The 17,865-nt window shown below is 31.7% G+C and overlaps 2 protein-coding genes across 5 annotated transcripts in view; one reads left to right on the top strand and one right to left on the bottom strand.

Annotated features, from left to right (window-relative positions):
• Nucleotides 1-406: 406 nt before the first annotated feature.
• LOC105251396 (midasin) overlaps nucleotides 407-17,865 on the top strand; it is an 89,982-nt gene continuing 72,523 nt past the window's right edge. Inside the window, exons 1-11 of the mRNA XM_011258204.3 lie at nucleotides 407-634; nucleotides 1,026-1,267; nucleotides 2,051-2,302; nucleotides 2,422-3,476; nucleotides 3,615-6,356; nucleotides 6,470-6,953; nucleotides 7,266-7,629; nucleotides 7,725-8,042; nucleotides 8,115-8,423; nucleotides 8,519-8,743; nucleotides 8,838-8,966. Coding sequence (XP_011256506.1) covers nucleotides 566-634; nucleotides 1,026-1,267; nucleotides 2,051-2,302; nucleotides 2,422-3,476; nucleotides 3,615-6,356; nucleotides 6,470-6,953; nucleotides 7,266-7,629; nucleotides 7,725-8,042; nucleotides 8,115-8,423; nucleotides 8,519-8,743; nucleotides 8,838-8,966 — 6,189 coding nt within the window. The 5' untranslated portion in view covers nucleotides 407-565. The remainder of the gene's footprint in view (nucleotides 635-1,025; nucleotides 1,268-2,050; nucleotides 2,303-2,421; nucleotides 3,477-3,614; nucleotides 6,357-6,469; nucleotides 6,954-7,265; nucleotides 7,630-7,724; nucleotides 8,043-8,114; nucleotides 8,424-8,518; nucleotides 8,744-8,837; nucleotides 8,967-17,865) is intronic.
• The window catches only part of LOC105251377, a 42,977-nt gene continuing 38,039 nt past the window's right edge, over nucleotides 12,928-17,865 (bottom strand). For all 4 annotated transcript variants that reach the window (XM_025410115.1, XM_011258166.2, XM_011258192.3 and 1 more), the window contains 5 exons: nucleotides 16,040-16,294; nucleotides 15,592-15,711; nucleotides 15,092-15,274; nucleotides 13,496-13,807; nucleotides 12,928-13,248 (listed from right to left, as the gene is read on the bottom strand). In XM_025410115.1, the coding sequence (XP_025265900.1) occupies nucleotides 13,078-13,248; nucleotides 13,496-13,807; nucleotides 15,092-15,274; nucleotides 15,592-15,711; nucleotides 16,040-16,294 (1,041 nt within the window). In that variant the 3' untranslated portion in view covers nucleotides 12,928-13,077. The remainder of the gene's footprint in view (nucleotides 13,249-13,495; nucleotides 13,808-15,091; nucleotides 15,275-15,591; nucleotides 15,712-16,039; nucleotides 16,295-17,865) is intronic.

Genomic DNA, 17,865 nt, shown 5'->3' with positions numbered 1-17,865 from the left:
CATAGAGGGAGTATCGCTTTCAGGGATCACTTAAAAGTGCCTAAAAGCAGACCATGACATCTCTCAGTCTTTTCTCTGCTCTCTGCATCAGCGATGTACCACTTGTGGAAGATTTGGCGGACTCGAAGAAAATTACTTGGCATACAGACATATAGTTGAGTGAGACACAGTTTATTAAAAGTTTTGTGATATTTAATAAATAATCGTGAGTTCGTATTCGTATAGTATATGATAAAAATGTGTGCTGTTGATGATTCAAAATAATTTTCTAAGAGAACATTTTTTCAGTTGACCATTGGCACACTTTTTTGTCTGTATGAGATACTTCATTGAGGCCTCGTTTGCCGCGCATGCGCGAAAAGCCTGATTCGCCTGCCTCTGCACACTCTGCACGTGGTTTTTCAAATAATCGCATAATCGTACATGTGGTTAAGTCATCTGGCAGCATGGGCATAGTTTAAATTGCGCGGTGCCATTAACAGAAGAAGAAGAAGAAGAAGAAGTACATGTGGTTGCATGTGGGCACCGCGTCTTGTGTGATAAAAGAGTAAAATAAAAAGATACAATGTTAGTTGCAAAATTGTCAAGTTTCTTTGAGCGAAATGAGAAGTATAAGCAAAGATTTTCTTCCGAAGTAAATATTATTTTTATAATATTTTTTAACGTTATATTTAATCGTGTTTGTCTCTTTCAAAATAATTAATACTAATTATAATCTAGTTCAAATTATTATTCATCTTTATTATCAGAATTATATCCATATTATATAATTATATATTAATAATAATTTGAATTAGATTATAATTATTATAAATTTGAAAGAGACGGTTAAATATAACCCTAACAACACACGTGTTCAAAAGATATCCAGAGATCATCGAGAAAACATCCAGAGGATATAAAATATCCTTTGGCTGTTCTTTAGATATTCTATAGACGTCTTTTGGACATATGTGTTGTTAGGGAACTGTGACGACACATTATGTAAAATTAATATGTATTCAATTTCTTCTTTATTTCTTTAGGGATCCCAACAACTCGAGGATCACAGAATTTTAGAAATATTATGTGAATTTTTAATGCAGCCAGAGTGTACAGAAGATGTTGCTGACTGTTTTCCAGAATTTTTACCAGCACTTGTTTCATTGGCGATATCTACAAGTGATAGAAGTATACAGTCTGCACTAATCGACAAGGATATTGTTCATAGATTAAATTGCGTTATATTAGGAAAATTGCTTTTAGCTAATCAAGATTTACTAAAAACGTATGTACATTCTTGATATATATTTATTTTGTGAATTGTGTATAATTTTTTATATACAATCAACTTTTTATATTAGGAAATCTAATTTATATAACATTTTGCTGTTTTATTCATTTATATATTTTATTCATACAAGATTGACAAGTAATTGATTTTTGACATTGTTGAAATTTTTTAAATTTAATTTAGTTTTAATAAACTTTATTGACAATGTGATATGTGCATGTATGTATATATATACATACACAGGGTGGTCCCGAATGTTCCAGCCAGACTTTGAGATCTTATAGGAAATTTAATTCTGAACAAAAAATTTCCTATAAACATGAGTCGGAAAATGCTTCCTTAAGAAGTAAAATAAAAGTTAGTTAAAAAAAAAATTATTTTATTTTCATAAAAGAAAAAGATTTTTATTTTTTATTTTTATCATTTTTTTCAAGAAATTTATGTAGTTTCAATTTTTTTTTATTTCATTTTCTTTTCACCTTTTGTTCTTCCTTCATCAGAGGTTTTTGAGCGATAACTTCTTAAGGAAGCATTTTTTGACCCATGTTTATACGCAATTTTTTGTTCAGAATTAAATTTCCTATAAGATCTCAAAGTCTGGTTGGGACATTCGGGGCCACCCTGTATATGATTTAAATATATATGAAATATATATAAATATATTAATATAAATATTTTTCTTGCTAATAATAGAAAATATAAATTATTAAATTTATCTTTTTGCATATAGTACTAAGATTCTTTTCACTAATATATTATAATATTTTGTTATTTCAGATTTGTTTTACACTATTTTGATGTTAATCCAGCACCATTTGAGTTTCACGATACAAACTCTTCTGAAACGGTTACACCTGCAAAAAGGCGAAATACAAAAAAATTATCATATAATGTCTCTACAGTATCTGAATATGATATTGTTATTGCGTGTTATAACATTTTACAGTCTGCTGTTAGCCATTTTAAACATAAATGGAATTGGTCCAAATTTTATAAATATGTAACAAATGCAGATGATAGAGTAAAATGGTAGGAACATTGCAGTGAATTTACTAATAGCAGTTTTGACTTGTTAGAAAGAATAATCAATTTTATAATAACAAAAAAATTTTAATTATCTGTTTTTGAAAACAAAAAATTTTTTCTAGGGCTGCCTTAAAATGCATAGCGATAGTTTTGAACATGTCTGAATTAACAAAATTGTTATGTGCACAAGCATTTATTCCAAATTTTGAAAAATTTCTGACTGATTATGAAGACAAGAAGATAGATAATAGAATTGCTTGTGCAAGCTTTGAATCGATGGAAAATATAGTTAAAAATATCTCATCTATCATATCAGTTAGTGGCATCTTATTACCTACTCTTGGGAATAATCAAAGCTCTCATAATTTAGTTCCAGTCCCATCTATGATGAAAAATATACAAAGTTTGGCCATGGCTATTGGTTCCAGAAAATGTATCTGCTTGCAAGGTCCAGTGGGCTGTGGTAAAACAGCTTTAGTAGAGTATTTAGCCAAAATCACTGGACACGACATGTCAAACTTTGTCAAAGTGCAGTTAGGCGATCAGACTGACTCGAAGATGTTACTGGGGATGTACAAGTGTACTGATGTACCTGGTGAATTTGTTTGGCAACCGGGTGTACTCACACAAGCGGTTATTGCTGGCAAATGGTTGTTATTAGAAGACATAGATAGCGCTGCTCTGGACATAATCAGCGTCCTGAGCAATTTGATGGAAACAGGAACACTTTGTGTACCTGGCTATCGCGATACCGTTTATGCTAATAGTAGATTTCAATTATTTGTCACTCGGCGATTGATGATATCTACTACAGGCATTCAAAAGCATGTCACAGGATCTTTGAGTTTATTACAAAAACATTGGCTCTGTCTAAATATGGAATCTCTATCCAAGGATGAATTAGTGACTGTAGTCGGAACATTATTTCCAAAACTGACCACTATTGCTACTAGAATAGTAGATGTGTTCTTGTTGTTTTCTGTAGGACATCATGATAATGAAAATGATACAAATAATATTATAACATTATTAAAGATTGGACGACAGACATCAACACGAGATTTATTAAAATGGTGTTCCAGAGCTATCGTCGATTTTGATGTATCATCGCCAAATACTGCATTAAAAATATATCAGGATGCCTTGGATATCTTTTGCTATTCGGTATCTGATAAAAGTATGTTTTTATCTTATTTTTTTAAAGTATGTTATAAAGTATGTTAAGTATGTTATTTCTTTTTTTTTCTTTATAATGTGACATTAAGAGAATTAGTTAAAGAAGATTTTATTTATATTATTGATGATTTTTTTATAGGCCAACGATTAAACTTGGCCAAGATGGTGGCTGGCAAGCTCGGTATTGTAGAAACTAAAGCAGAGTTCTTCTGCGACTTGCATAAACCTATCATAGATTTGCGTTCCAATGTTCTGATAGCGGGTAGAGCGCAATTGCCTCGCAAGAAAGCACAAAATTTTCAGAGAATGCATATAGAAAATATTAATTTCTCGTTTACAAGACTTTCTGCATGTTTATTAGAACGCATAGCTAGCTGCATCATGCAAAAAGAGCCTGTCCTCCTCGTCGGTGAGACGGGTACTGGAAAAACGAGTGCAGTACAATATTTGGCTAAGAGCACTAATCACAAGTTGACAATTATAAATATGAATCAGCAGAGTGACAGTATCGATTTATTAGGTGGCTACAAACCGGTAGATTTAAAATTCCTAGTCTCACCTGTTCTAAATGAATTCAACGATTTGTTTGATATTTATTTTAAGAAAGAACCAAACAAGAAATGGTTGGAGAACTTATTTCTGAGTTATAAACAGGAGAATTGGAATCGTGTTCTTGCTTACATGTTTCGAGCTACGCACGTTGGCGTAACAAAACAGACGGAAAAGCTAAAAGAGTTACTGGCACTTAAAGATAAACCAAGCATCGAGCTGTATGAAAAGAAACGCAAGAATCTAGATATGCTAAAACGATGGAAGAACATACGGAATAAACTTAATAAACTGAAAAGTCAAGTGAAGAGTCATTTTGCATTCTCTTTTATGGAAGGAAGTTTGATCAAAGCTTTGCGAAATGGTGATTGGGTTCTCTTAGATGAAATAAATCTTGCGAGTGCGGAGACATTGGAATGTCTTTCCAGTTTGCTGGAAAATTCTTCAGAGCCGCTGTTATACGAACATGGTGAGGGTGAGCTTGTGAAGAAACATCCTGACTTCACAGTGTTTGCCTGTATGAATCCAGCCACAGATGTCGGTAAGAAAGATCTACCGATTGGTTTGAGGAACAGATTTACTGAGTTCTATATCGACGAGCTAACTGCACGACCGGATCTCCGATTACTTGTGAACTCTTATCTGAAAACTCTGGATATACCTGTGAAAATGCACGAGGAGATCGTGAAATTCTATTTGAATGTAAGAAAAGAAGCTACGAATACATTATTCGACGGTACGGCGCATAAGCCGCATTACAGTCTTAGAACTCTATGTCGCGCATTGTATATTTCTGCATCGAATCCCTGTAGCAATCTCCAGAGATCTCTGTACGAAGCTTTCTCTCTAAGTTTTTTGACACAGTTAGATTACAATTCGTATCCAATCGTGCAGGAAATGATCACGAAAGCTATCTTGCATAATCAGAATGCCAAAGCCTTCCTTGGCAATCGCATACCGAAGCTAAAGTGCAGTCCGGATGAACAATATATATATATCGAAGGATATTGGATTCTTCAAGGAAGTTTGACGCCTGAAGTACCTAGTAATTACATATTGACTGATTCTATCAGAAAAAATTTGAAAGATTTGGTGAGAGCAGTGTCGATTGGGAAAATCCCAGTTTTATTACAAGGCGATACATCAGTAGGAAAGACTAGCTTGATTACTTATCTTGCGAAGATTACAGGACATGTTTGTGTTCGAATAAACAATCATGAACATACAGATTTAGAGGAGTATGTCGGAAATTATATCGCGGACGAAACTGGTAAACTGGTGTTCAAAGAAGGTATTCTAGTTGATGCGATGCGTAAAGGATATTGGATTATCTTGGACGAGTTAAATTTAGCCCCAAGCGACGTCCTGGAAGCTTTAAATCGAGTCCTCGATGACAATAGGGAACTCTTTATACCCGAAACGCAACAAGTCGTGAAAGCGCACAAACACTTTATGCTATTCGCGACACAAAATCCTCCTGGACTTTACGGTGGCCGAAAAGTTCTGTCTCGAGCGTTCAGAAATCGATTCGTAGAATTACATTTCGATGAAATACCACCGAATGAATTACAGATAATACTTCACAAAAGATGCGATATGCCCGAATCATATTGCAAACAAGTAATTGACGTAATGATGGAGCTTCAAATAAGACGTAAGAGTACAGCGGCTTTCGCTGGTAAAAAGGGATTTATAACTTTGCGAGATCTGTTCCGTTGGGGCGAGAGGTATAGATTAGCAGATGTAGGCAACACATTTTACGATTGGAATCAACATATGGCGGATGAGGGTTACCTCGTTCTAGCAGCTAAAGTCCGCCGTGCGGAGGAAGCGGACCAAATAAGACAAGTGATAAAAAAGCATCTGAAGAGAGACGTGGATCCTAATAATTTGTTTACACTGAATGACAAAACTTCGCTTGTGACAAGACACATTTTGGAGAAGATCTTGAACAACAAGATCCCAGGCTTCGAGCACATCGTGTGGACTTATCATATGCGTAGAATGGCGGTATTGGTAAAGAAATCATGCCAATTCAAGGAACCGGTGCTTTTAGTCGGAGAGACCGGTGGAGGCAAAACTACTGTCTGCCAATTGATCGCCGCTATCAACGGTCAAACTATGCGCAGCGTCAATTGTCACATGCATACCGAGTCATCCGATTTCTTGGGAAATTTACGACCAGTTCGAGAGCGTGCTGAAGGTGACAAGAGACTTTTCGAGTGGGTGGACGGTTCTGTAATAAATGCCATGCGTAACGGCGATCTGTTTTTAGCCGATGAGATCTCATTGGCCGATGATAGCGTTTTGGAGCGATTAAATTCATTGCTGGGTAAGTATAAACCGCGAATTTATTGATAAAAACTTGAAAATAACAAGAAAGAACATAAAATTTAATTCATTTTATTATTACGAAATTTATTTCTTAATTTTTTTATGTTATAGAACCGGAACGTAGTCTTTTATTGCCCGAAAGGGGAATCGAGGCTTCACATGGTGAAGGAAATGCCGTGATTGTGGCAGATGAAAAATTTGTATTTATTGGCACGATGAATCCTGGTGGTGATTACGGTAAGAAGGAACTCTCACCTGCTTTGCGGAATCGCTTCACCGAGGTGTGGTGCGAAGGATGTATGGCAAGGGACGATTGGTGCGACATAATAGTGCACAATCTTCGCATCGATTCGCAATCGACGAAAGAATCCGTCGCTACTGCGATATTGAAATTCACCGAATGGTTACACATGACTGAAGTGGGCAAAAAGTTTATTGTGACCATACGAGATGTACTTACTTGGGTCGATTTCATAAACACGTGCACTCAGTGTGATGCACTCGTGTCAAAATTAACGGTCGAAGAAGCATATTATCACGGTGCTTGCCTTACGTATATCGATAGCCTCGGATCTGGTTGCACAGGATCGGAGAGGTGAGCGTTATATTTGGCAATTAATATTAATTTGGCATATGAAAATTTTGGATGAATTTAATTTGTTAAATCTTACAAACAAGAAATTACATAAAGAATTTAATTTATTAAGATAAATTTTATCAAATTAAATTATCTATTAATTTTACTTATTTACTTATTTTACTTTATTAATTTTATTTATTAATTTATTAATTTTACATCGATAGATATATAAATTCTATTGAGATATATCGCGTTTAACATAACACTCATCTACTTGATGCAACAAAGAATTCAATATCTAATAATTAACTTTTATTTATTGTTTAGTACCAGCAAATTAAGAGACTTTGCAGAGGCAGCTCTCCGATTTATTAGATTAGAGGTTAAAAATATAAGATCTGATCTTAATGTGGAAACTTCTCGGGTGAACGAAGTTGTTATAGATACTTCAGATGTATTTGGCATATCACCGTTTTATATTAAGAAAAGTTTATCCTCTTCCGAAAATTATGCTTTTACATTTACAACTCCTGTTACAAAGCTGAATACGCTGAAACTATTAAGAGCATTGCAGTTAAACAAACCGATCTTGCTGGAAGGAAGTCCAGGTGTTGGAAAAACCAGTCTGGTTTCCGCACTCGCCAAAGCCGCAGGACAAACTTTGCTTAGAATCAATTTAAGTGACCAAACGGTATGTGTCATAAAAGCGATACAGGAGCATTTCAGCATCGTCATCAAAGTAATACATATTGTTTTGAAAATTAATATAAATGAAATTTTTTATAGGATGTATCCGATTTGTTCGGCACCGATCTTCCTGTAGAAGGTGGAGAAGGCGGCGAATTTGCATGGCGAGATGGGCCGTTTTTGCGAGCTTTACGAGCTGGATATTGGATCTTGCTCGATGAATTAAATCTAGCCTCACAGTCGGTCTTAGAAGGCCTTAACGCCTGTTTCGATCACAGAGGAGAGATATATATCCCTGAACTAGGGAAGACGTTCTCGGTCAAACCTGGCACAAGATTGTTTGGTTGTCAAAATCCCTTACGGCAGGGCGGAGCTAGACGAGGATTACCGAAATCCTTTTTAAATAGATTTACTCAGGTATTATTTACAGAATTTGATAGAATATTGTCAAAGTATAACTTCTGTATTCTAAGATTATTACTTTTGCAGGTTTCTATAGAAGCATTAATGGAGGATGACTTAAAGTTTATAATCGGTGTACAATTTCCACAACTTCCTACGCACTTGATCAATGATATGGTACAGTTTAATAGTAAATTAGCGTCGGAAATTGGTGTTGTGTGGGGACATGCCGGATCCCCGTGGGAAATGAATCTGCGAGATATCACTCGATGGTGTGAAATGACTATTAAAGCTGCTTCTAATAAATTTCGTAACGATAAACAGTATTTTAATCCGAGTGATAGTGTGGAACTTATTTATGTTAATAGAATGAGGACTAATGAAGATCGGCAAAAGGTAAGCTCATCGATATTATAAGATCGCGAATTAAAATTACGTAGAATTGTCTATTTAATATTATAGAGTATTTATATTATGAATTTATTTTACAGATTTATCATATATATCAAGAAATGTTTTCATCCGAAAAATATCCACTCCCACCTAATCAGCTGCCGATGCACATCACGGCAGATGAAATTTTCGTCGGTGATATGATGCTAAACCGGAAAAATTGTTACGCAGACGAGGACTGTAATTTGTTAGTGCTCAGAGATCAGAAAACGATATTAAAAAGCCTCATGCAATGCGTTAAGATGAATTGGATGTCTATACTTGTATGTATATATTTATTTATTATATTGTTTTATATATGTCTTCTATGATAATTTTTCATTTTTAATTAATCATATTTTAATCTTAATATTACAGGTTGGTCCTTCAGGTTGTGGGAAGAGCAATGTAGTTCGCTTACTTGCTACTTTGACGGGTCAGAAGCTGAGATCGATAGCTATGAATTCGGCGATGGACACAACAGAAATACTAGGTGGTTTCGAACAGGTAAGTGACAACGTGAGACAGATAATTAAATATTTTCTTAACAATGTGTTTAGAATATCTTGAAAAATAATAATAAGGCTATGACATTTTCAGTTTATATTAATGTAAAATGGTATAATTTTTTCGCTTTTATTTCCGAAGAAAATATAAAATAGTTTTTTGATGACATATATATATATATATATATATATATATATATATATATATATATTTCATCATATTTCATATATTTTAAACACATTTCGTTGATATTTGAAAGAAAAAATTGTTTGATAGGAAATTAAACATATGGTTACATACATTACACAGACCTTTATTTCAAATACGTGAACAGGTTTATATTATTATTACATTTAAATATAATGTATGCTCTCTTTTTTCTTCCTATGACAAATATTCATGATTTATGGATTATATAACTTATATAATGTCGCATACTTTGCTGTCAATTTGCGACAATAATTTCTCAGACGCCATTTGCTTAGACATATTCTTAATAATACTTTTCCCTGACGAGATTATTTAGAATAATTCGCTCCAGTGCTTTAGCTTTCAAGCACGCTTTCAAAAAAATTAATTTTTACAAAATTTGAAACAAAATGAAGGGTTGAAAATAAATCAAATTATATAAATCTAATTCTAAAATATCGCGTTATAAAATTTTAAATACATAGATTCTACACACAGGGATTAATATAATTAATATATATTTGTATATTTCTCGATAAATTTCAAATTATCCAGATACGATTTCAAATTTTACATTCAATCCGTTAAGAAATAAAAATATCAATCGTAGAATATGTGCGTATATATGTCAATTAATAATAAGATAATATTGTTGCAAAAATAAGTTGTATAGTGCATCAAATACATATTTAATTAATGACAGCATCGAAATTTTCGACTCAGATATATTTTTTTGTATATTTTTTTATACAATTGAATGATTTTTATTATTTTCTCTTTACTTTTTTTAAAATTATAATTGCCATTTATGGATATATAGGCCATTTTTGTTTTCTTGATATTGCATATATAAAATTACAATAAAAAATTTCGGTCTTATTCTGATATTTTCTCTTACGCGTACTTTATATTAATTTATATTAGACATTTATTACATGTGAGAGAGATATATTTAAGAAGAAAGTGTGATAGTTACAGTAGTTAATTGACCATTTAAGCAGCATCTTTTTGCGCCGCTTTTACACGTTTGCAGCAAATAAAGAAAGATATGATTAAGTGAGGAATTAATTTCACGTAATTTTAATAAACACATAAATCACATATTATGCTGCATACTCATTTTCTAAATACGTGACATTACATTGATATGCATTTCGCTGTACAATAAAAAATATTCTATACTAACACTTTTAATATATTTTTAATATATATATTAGATATATTTTAATGAGGCCAATAATATGCATATTTTTGGTAATTTCATAGAAATTTCGATAATTTCGATTTTTTTATCGGACTTATAAACAATATAAAAAGACATTAAGAAAGATCCGTTAAGCAAATTTTATATTTGCATTTTATTCTTCATATATGTATGTATGTATGCATATATATATATATATATATATATATATATATATGTATATATTAAAATATTATAGTTAAAAAATTTAATTCAAAAAATGATCATGATTTGCCAACTGATAATAATGACATAGCTTGATATGAATAATTTTTACAATTTTTTTTATACAAAATCATTTTTCTTCGTTATTTATCCTCATAATTAGGATTATATTTTTAATTTGTATGAAATATTATATATCTCTGTGTGTTTTAAAAAGTTACGTGACATAAAAATTTAAATCATTTGATCGAACTTTGAGCATTTTTAAGTTCGATTAATTGAGCTTCAATTTTTTAATATAATATTACAGTTTTTTCTCATTTATTTCTTGGTTTTTTAAAGTCTGCTATTTTTTAAATGCATTCTTCAATATTACATTAATCTATTCAATATCATAAATTCTTAACCAGGATTATATGAAATATGTTTGAGCTTTTCTTTATTGCAAAAGTAAGATGAGCAAAAGTTTGAAATATATCGGGAGGATATATTGCTTTTCTCTTAGTTTAGTTAAAAATATAACAATAATTTAGCATAATTTTATTTTGCTATAAATGTTGAATTCACTTTAAGAATAATTAATACGAATTTTAAAAAGGATTAAATACATATTGTATAGAATTTTTAACAGTAAATGAAATATTGTGTAAAAATTGCCTACATTTGCAAGAGCTATGATTATTACCAGTTTTGCAAAATAAATGAATAAAATTAATACTTATATTATCTCTGTTTTACTCTTAGTCGCTATTTTTCATTGGCAAAGTAAAATAATTGATGTGTAATGCGCAATTAAATCAGCGAAACGCTGATGCAACGTGCAGTTGCAACGAGTGCAGTCTCTAAAATCTCGCATAGAAAATATATATGTAATTCAATATATATAATATATGTTCTCGAGAAAAGATTGAGTCCCCAGATGAAAAAGCTCACACGAGTGCGGTTTTATGAAAAATTGCACATATCTGATTATATACATCTAGTAAGTGTACCTAAACGCGAAGAAAGGGATTATAAATCTTTTTCCTTTAATTACATTTTCTAATGTGCTGTTTTTCTCTTCTGCTTTGTCAGAAAATCACTTTGTTTCTTCAGTTTTGTTAGGTTTTTACAAAAAGTATAGCTGAAAAAAGCAGATTATAAATTATACACGATTATCCAACATTTCTAAGATATTACACATATCACCTGCTTTCTCTATTTCTATAAACATAATATATATATATCTTCTTTATATAAATCTATTAGTGATATTACACAGGACGAAGACTAGGACGTTCATAAGCAATCACAGATATATTTAGATGATGCCCAGTTGATTAAATCTTTTTTTTTTGCGATTTATCGCATTCTTTTTTTTTACTTATTATTAATTAATTTTGTCATAATATGCGTAATTAATAAAAAATAATTATATTCTAATTTTTATATTAAATTATATGCGGAATTATGATGAACGGTTTATAATAAACAAACATACTTTCATCGTTTAATGTATATGTACAAGATGTCCCAAAGAATGTACTATTGATAAATTGATGTAAAATTAGAATTTTACTGCCAATTGTATAAAGTAAATTTTATTTTTTATTATCTATATTAATTTTCAATTAATTAATAATTATAGATAGATATACTATAATACTGTTTACAATCTAAAATTTTATTATTTCTGAGACATCTTGCGAGCAATTAAATATATTGTTTCATATCATAAATTTGTGATAAATGGAATGTACATCTTTGAAATACGACAAAATGATTATTCTTCAGGTATAAAAGCAATGATGTTTAGTAATTATTTCGACTGACAATTTTGGACGTGAGATTTGTTTGAAATTGACATGGACGAATAAGTACGAATTTTGTGAAAAAAGTCAGTCTGTCGATATTTTTAAGTCTAGTGTACGTGTATCTCATAAAAGTATAAGTAAATGTATACATCAAGTCTTCGATAATTTTTTAAATTCAAGATACGTTATCCTTGTGATTAATTTTATACTGCACGACAGCTTGGTATCTCGCTTTTTAACATCACAGAAAATCATTTTATTCATTACAACCTAGTTTACAATTTGATTTGAATTAAATTGAATAATTTTATAATGGAGTTCCATCTTGGCTCTTTGATATTACTATTAAAACCTATAAAAACGAAAAGTTTTTCAGACGTTTTAAGAGCAATCGTAAATATAAATATTTGTATGCCTTCGCTGATATATACATATATACGTATATTAATTGCTCTCTCTCGTCTTTAAAAAATATTTAGATGATGCAATATTTATAGTATATGATTCATTTGATTTCGGCTTTATCGACAATATACATATAATAATCTGATTAGAATATATAAAGCTCCAGGAGAGGATTTTATAGGAAGGTTTTTTCCCGAAAAATTTATTTTTATCATTTTTGCGATTATTTTTTCTTACATTGTAGCCAATTAACGTCATCAATTAACGTTATCGTCTTCTGATGCGTTGTTAATTTTTTTACAATTGATTTGCTCGTTTATTCGCTGGGCAAGTCGCTACTTGTCGGACTCATTTGGAGATCGTTCAATTCTGCAGGTGGGGGCAGCAGAAGGCTCGGTCTTCTAGACAATTCCTCTTCGTAAAGACTGGAGGTGCTCTTCGGTCTTGAAGTCAAACTCCAGGGATCGGGTACCGCGATAGAATTGTCCTGTATAATAATATATTATACATTTGTATATTTTCTTACAAACTTAATTAGTAAAATATTCATATGATAAGAGTCATAAAAAATCAATATTTTCGAGAAGACAAAGGAAAATTAGTCTTAAAGTCTATTAAGAATCAATCTTCAAGTGATTAAGACGATTGTCTTTGAGTCGTTAAGGATCGGTCTTTAAGTCATTAGGAACGAATTCCGCGATAAGTTTCGACGATCATTCGGCCGAGTGTCCTACCACCAGTAAGTGTTTGGCAGTCGGTGGCAGGGGTGGTTTTAGGAGCGCCACATCGGTAAGATTGCATCCTGACGGCGCAACTGGCGCCGCTAAGGGTGGACCCGGCGGTGAGGGTAGATTCATCGGCGCCCCGTATCGAGGTAACGTGACATTTTGTATCGGACTAGTGGCGGTGGATCCAAGGATCCATCGAGCTATGCTTTCACAGCAGCCGCAACACACGTCCGACATGCCCTGTCGTAACCCCCGATGTAGGGCGAGAAACAGAGCCGGGTTTACGAAGGCATGTACATATGCAATGTGCAGAGTCACCTGGTATAACAAACGAAACCGCGAAACCCGGTGATTTAGATGCAGCATGTAATAGCACGATATAAATTGTACATGTAAATCTACAAACACCGATACGCAAAATTAGATAGCAACGTAGTCATAAATTGGAAAGAGAAGTAATAGGAGCAAAAAATCTAATATTTAACCTGCAGTTAAAAAAAAAGAATTATATAGCAAAATTAATTACGAGAAAATGAAAAATATGTTTATTTATATGAATTTCTCTCCAGATAAATAAAAATTGTATTTAAAAGAGATTTTTTAAGTGCGATTTTATCAAATTTGTACGTGAAAAAATATTGAAATGTTTATCTAACTAGGAAATAAATAAAAATCATCTCTTTTTCTTAAATTTCTTCACTGCATCACGGTTTTTGCTTTGCCAAAATATCGGGAATCTATTGAGAAGATTAAATGCAGCTATTTCGTGCATAGCTGCTACGACGGTGCATCAGCAAAACTGCTGCGTTTTTTCGATGCCTTTGAGTTTTTCGACGCGCATTTGCTTTTTTCGAAAATTTATATTCTCGCAGGAAGAAATTCTCAGCTCGTAGCTGCGAAGTCGCTCGATCGACTCACGATTCACGATCAGCTATATTAGTACGATCGAACAAGAGTTCCACTTTCACGCTTCGTGTCTCTTCGCGAACTTTTCGATTTATTTCTATCGCAATTTTGTATCGAAAATCAAATCAATGTTATTCCACAAGCTTCATAATATTTCACACGTGTTTCAGATACCGTGCCATGTCAAATTATAATGATGAATGCATAACATTAATATTTGAATTGAAAAAAAAAAGATATTTATTTATAGATGTTGTGCTCTTCTAGATTAGATTATTAACATTGATATTTGCAATTTATTTCAATCCCGTGATTGTCGCTACTTGAGACTTGTCAATTAGATTTATTTATATCTATGATGCATCCGTTGCCCTAAGCTGCTAATATATTAATTATTGATTATTTCCGAAGAACCTATCTTCTGAAATTAATAATTATTATTTGCGAAATAAAAAAAACGTGATATTAACTGTTATTTTTTTTTTACGAAAATAAAATATTTTGCGCGAAACATTTGTATGCGGTACGCGTATTAATATTCGCATGCTGATATCGCAAGTGCGCACAATATACTATTACGATTGACCGGGATATTTATGAAGCAAATATCGATAGTGTCTAAATTTCGTAAAAGCCAACAGCAGATACAAACTTCCCATTATCTCATTCCGTCGATGCTCTATTCATTCTAATTACCTCGACACCCGTAGGATTGCCTATAACAGGATGGTGCACTAAGGTAACGAAAAACAATGGTCCCCAGAATATGACGTATGCTGCCGTTATGACCAGGAACATTTTCACCCTTTGCACGCCTTCGCGTTCCATTCTTCTAAGGTAATTCCTCATTTTCCGATGCTCCTCGACGGCGCCTGTCCTCTAAAATATATCGAGAGCGTCATTTCTGAATAATTTGAAAACTTTATGGATCTCTGATACTCGTCTGCCGCTTTCATTGTCACATTGCTTGACACATACAATTGTTTTATTTGCATTTGTAAGTGTAAAAAGCAACGAGTGTATCCAAAAACTAATTTAGAGATGATAATTATATTTAAAGTAAAAAAAAATTATATAAATTATGGATCGATAAAAGTGACGATTTAGCAGAAAATTTCTATTTTTTTGAAAATTTAATTTTTAATACATGCAGAGATACACTTTATGCATGGAAAATTATTAATATAATGACTTACTTTCGGCGTCGTGCCGTTTCTCGTGTCAACCACACTGTCTTCGGTTGCAAGCGCATTAGTTGCACCCTGATGTCCACCTGTCACATTAACGAGCGTTGTGACAAGGCCAGCTACTCGTACCTGAGAGATAAACGCAGTTGTTTGAAAATAGAAAAGATTTATTAATGTTTTATCAAAATATATAAAACTCTTAAATAGAAAATATATAAAACTCTTAAATAGAAAATATATAAAACTCTTAAATAGAATCTTCTCGCAAAAATTTAAAATATATAAAAATCGTCCAAAATTGTATTCCAAGTTGATGTTATATTTTTATTAGTATATACATAAATTTTCTTATTGTTTCGTAATTTGATATACACTTTTATTAATGTAAGTTTCGATAGTTATACATAATAATATCTTGACTAATTATTTAATATATATGATTGATATTGTCGCTTACCGCTTCGACGTTAGCTTTCGTCAAATCCCTGTGCAATTTTCTCAAATGAAAAAGCGTGAGCGCCACGCAAATGATATTGATGACAATCCAGAGAACGTTGAGTATATAGTGACGAAAAGGGCCATGTATCAATGGGCAACTAGGCGTATTGTGCCCGCTCTCCGTGTTAGCCGCTAAAGCTCCGCTGAGAAACGTAGGCCCCAAATTTATCGTTATACTGGCGAACCAGATCATGAAAGTGCCAAAGAGCACGCACTGCAATGAAAAATCGTTAAAAAATTCGCGAAAAAGAACTTTCCCATTCGCGTGATATTTTTCTTGAGTTTTACGAATTTCGCAAACTTCTAACGTTTTGCGAATCGAATCTTACGAATTTTTCCTGGTAAAAAATTAAATTAAATTAAATTTAATTAAATTTAATTTAATTTAATTTAATAACGACTTTTTGGAGATTTTTACAAAGATAGAAATATGAATCTTGTTTTTAATATATATAAAAACATATGAAATGTAAATTATTATTGCTCTTACCTGTATTAATAAGATACAATGTACATGTATCGTGTTTCAGTTAAAACACTTGATGTTGTGCAAATAATTTTTGGCGAGCTCCGCAAATATTCAATCGAAGTTATTCTATTCAATTATTTGATCAACGCTAATAATTTGTATGAATTTATCTCCCATAAAGGTAAATTTAAATTTGCAAATTTAAATTAAATATCGATGCATCTGATCCATCTTTTACAACACAATAGGGTATTTTTATACAATTATAAATTTGTAATGTAAAACAAAAATATTTTCAGAAATTATTAATTGTTACGGTATTATGTAAATTTTTAGAAAACATAAATTATTATATTTATTTATTTAATTAAACGTAATTTAATTTAGAATATTTTAATTGACTTGTTTAACGAGTTTACAATAATCCCAATGTCTTCGTTTACTTTAAAGTGGTTCGTGAAATCCTCTAATCCGCAATTGATCCACCATTTTAAAGAACAGAGATCAGTTTATCGGAGCCAAGTTTTGATCAAATACTGTTACAATCGTTCATCGGAAAATACAAGAAATGTTATTTTAAATATTCTTTGTTTTCGCAATTGAAAATATTGCAATGAATTTCCATTTTGTTACAACTTTTAATATTTCAATATTGAATATCTTGATAATTACATTGCAAGTAAAAATTCTTATAAATTTTATTTTAAATTAAATAATAAGTAAGTTTTTTATTATTAGCTTAAAATTTATTTATAACATGATAACTTGTTTTGTGAAAAACTATAATAAATTATACTGAAAAAAATTAGATTAAAATCTGAAGCTGAAAGACACAATATGGTTAATATAGTCGCGAAAATTATTCTGACGCTAAAAGCACAGTTATAATGTTCTTGCGTATATCGTAATAGGCATTTTACATGTTTAACTATCGTCATGTCATTAGAATTTTGTTGCTGCAAAAGCGAGTCGGCTATCGCTTGACGTGCAAATTATCGCGTTAAATTAATTTGGAACCGACTGCTATTACATGTGCCCAGGGAAGCCGAATCGTTGGGGAATTAATTGCACGAATTTAATGTCTCGAATCACTGTCATCGCATAAAATCTCTCATAAGATTTGCAAATTTTAGAAGCATATTTGATGAATTTGGAAATAAATGATTCTTTTATATGAAAATTCGCTATTCTTTCTCGCAATTTTCAAAATGAATTTATTGGTAGATAAATTGAAATAAAAAATTTCTTTTAAAGCAAAATTTGTTTTGTATCGAGTGAGAAATTAGGTAAAGATGTGGAATACTTTTTTAATAATT

Source organism: Camponotus floridanus, unplaced genomic scaffold (assembly GCF_003227725.1).
Source record: "Camponotus floridanus strain SB8 unplaced genomic scaffold, Cflo_v7.5 scaffold3, whole genome shotgun sequence".
Classification (NCBI taxonomy): Eukaryota; Metazoa; Arthropoda; class Insecta; order Hymenoptera; family Formicidae; genus Camponotus; species Camponotus floridanus.
The sequence above is the reverse complement of the archived record's forward strand: the minus strand, read 5'-3'. Positions and strand labels throughout refer to the sequence as shown.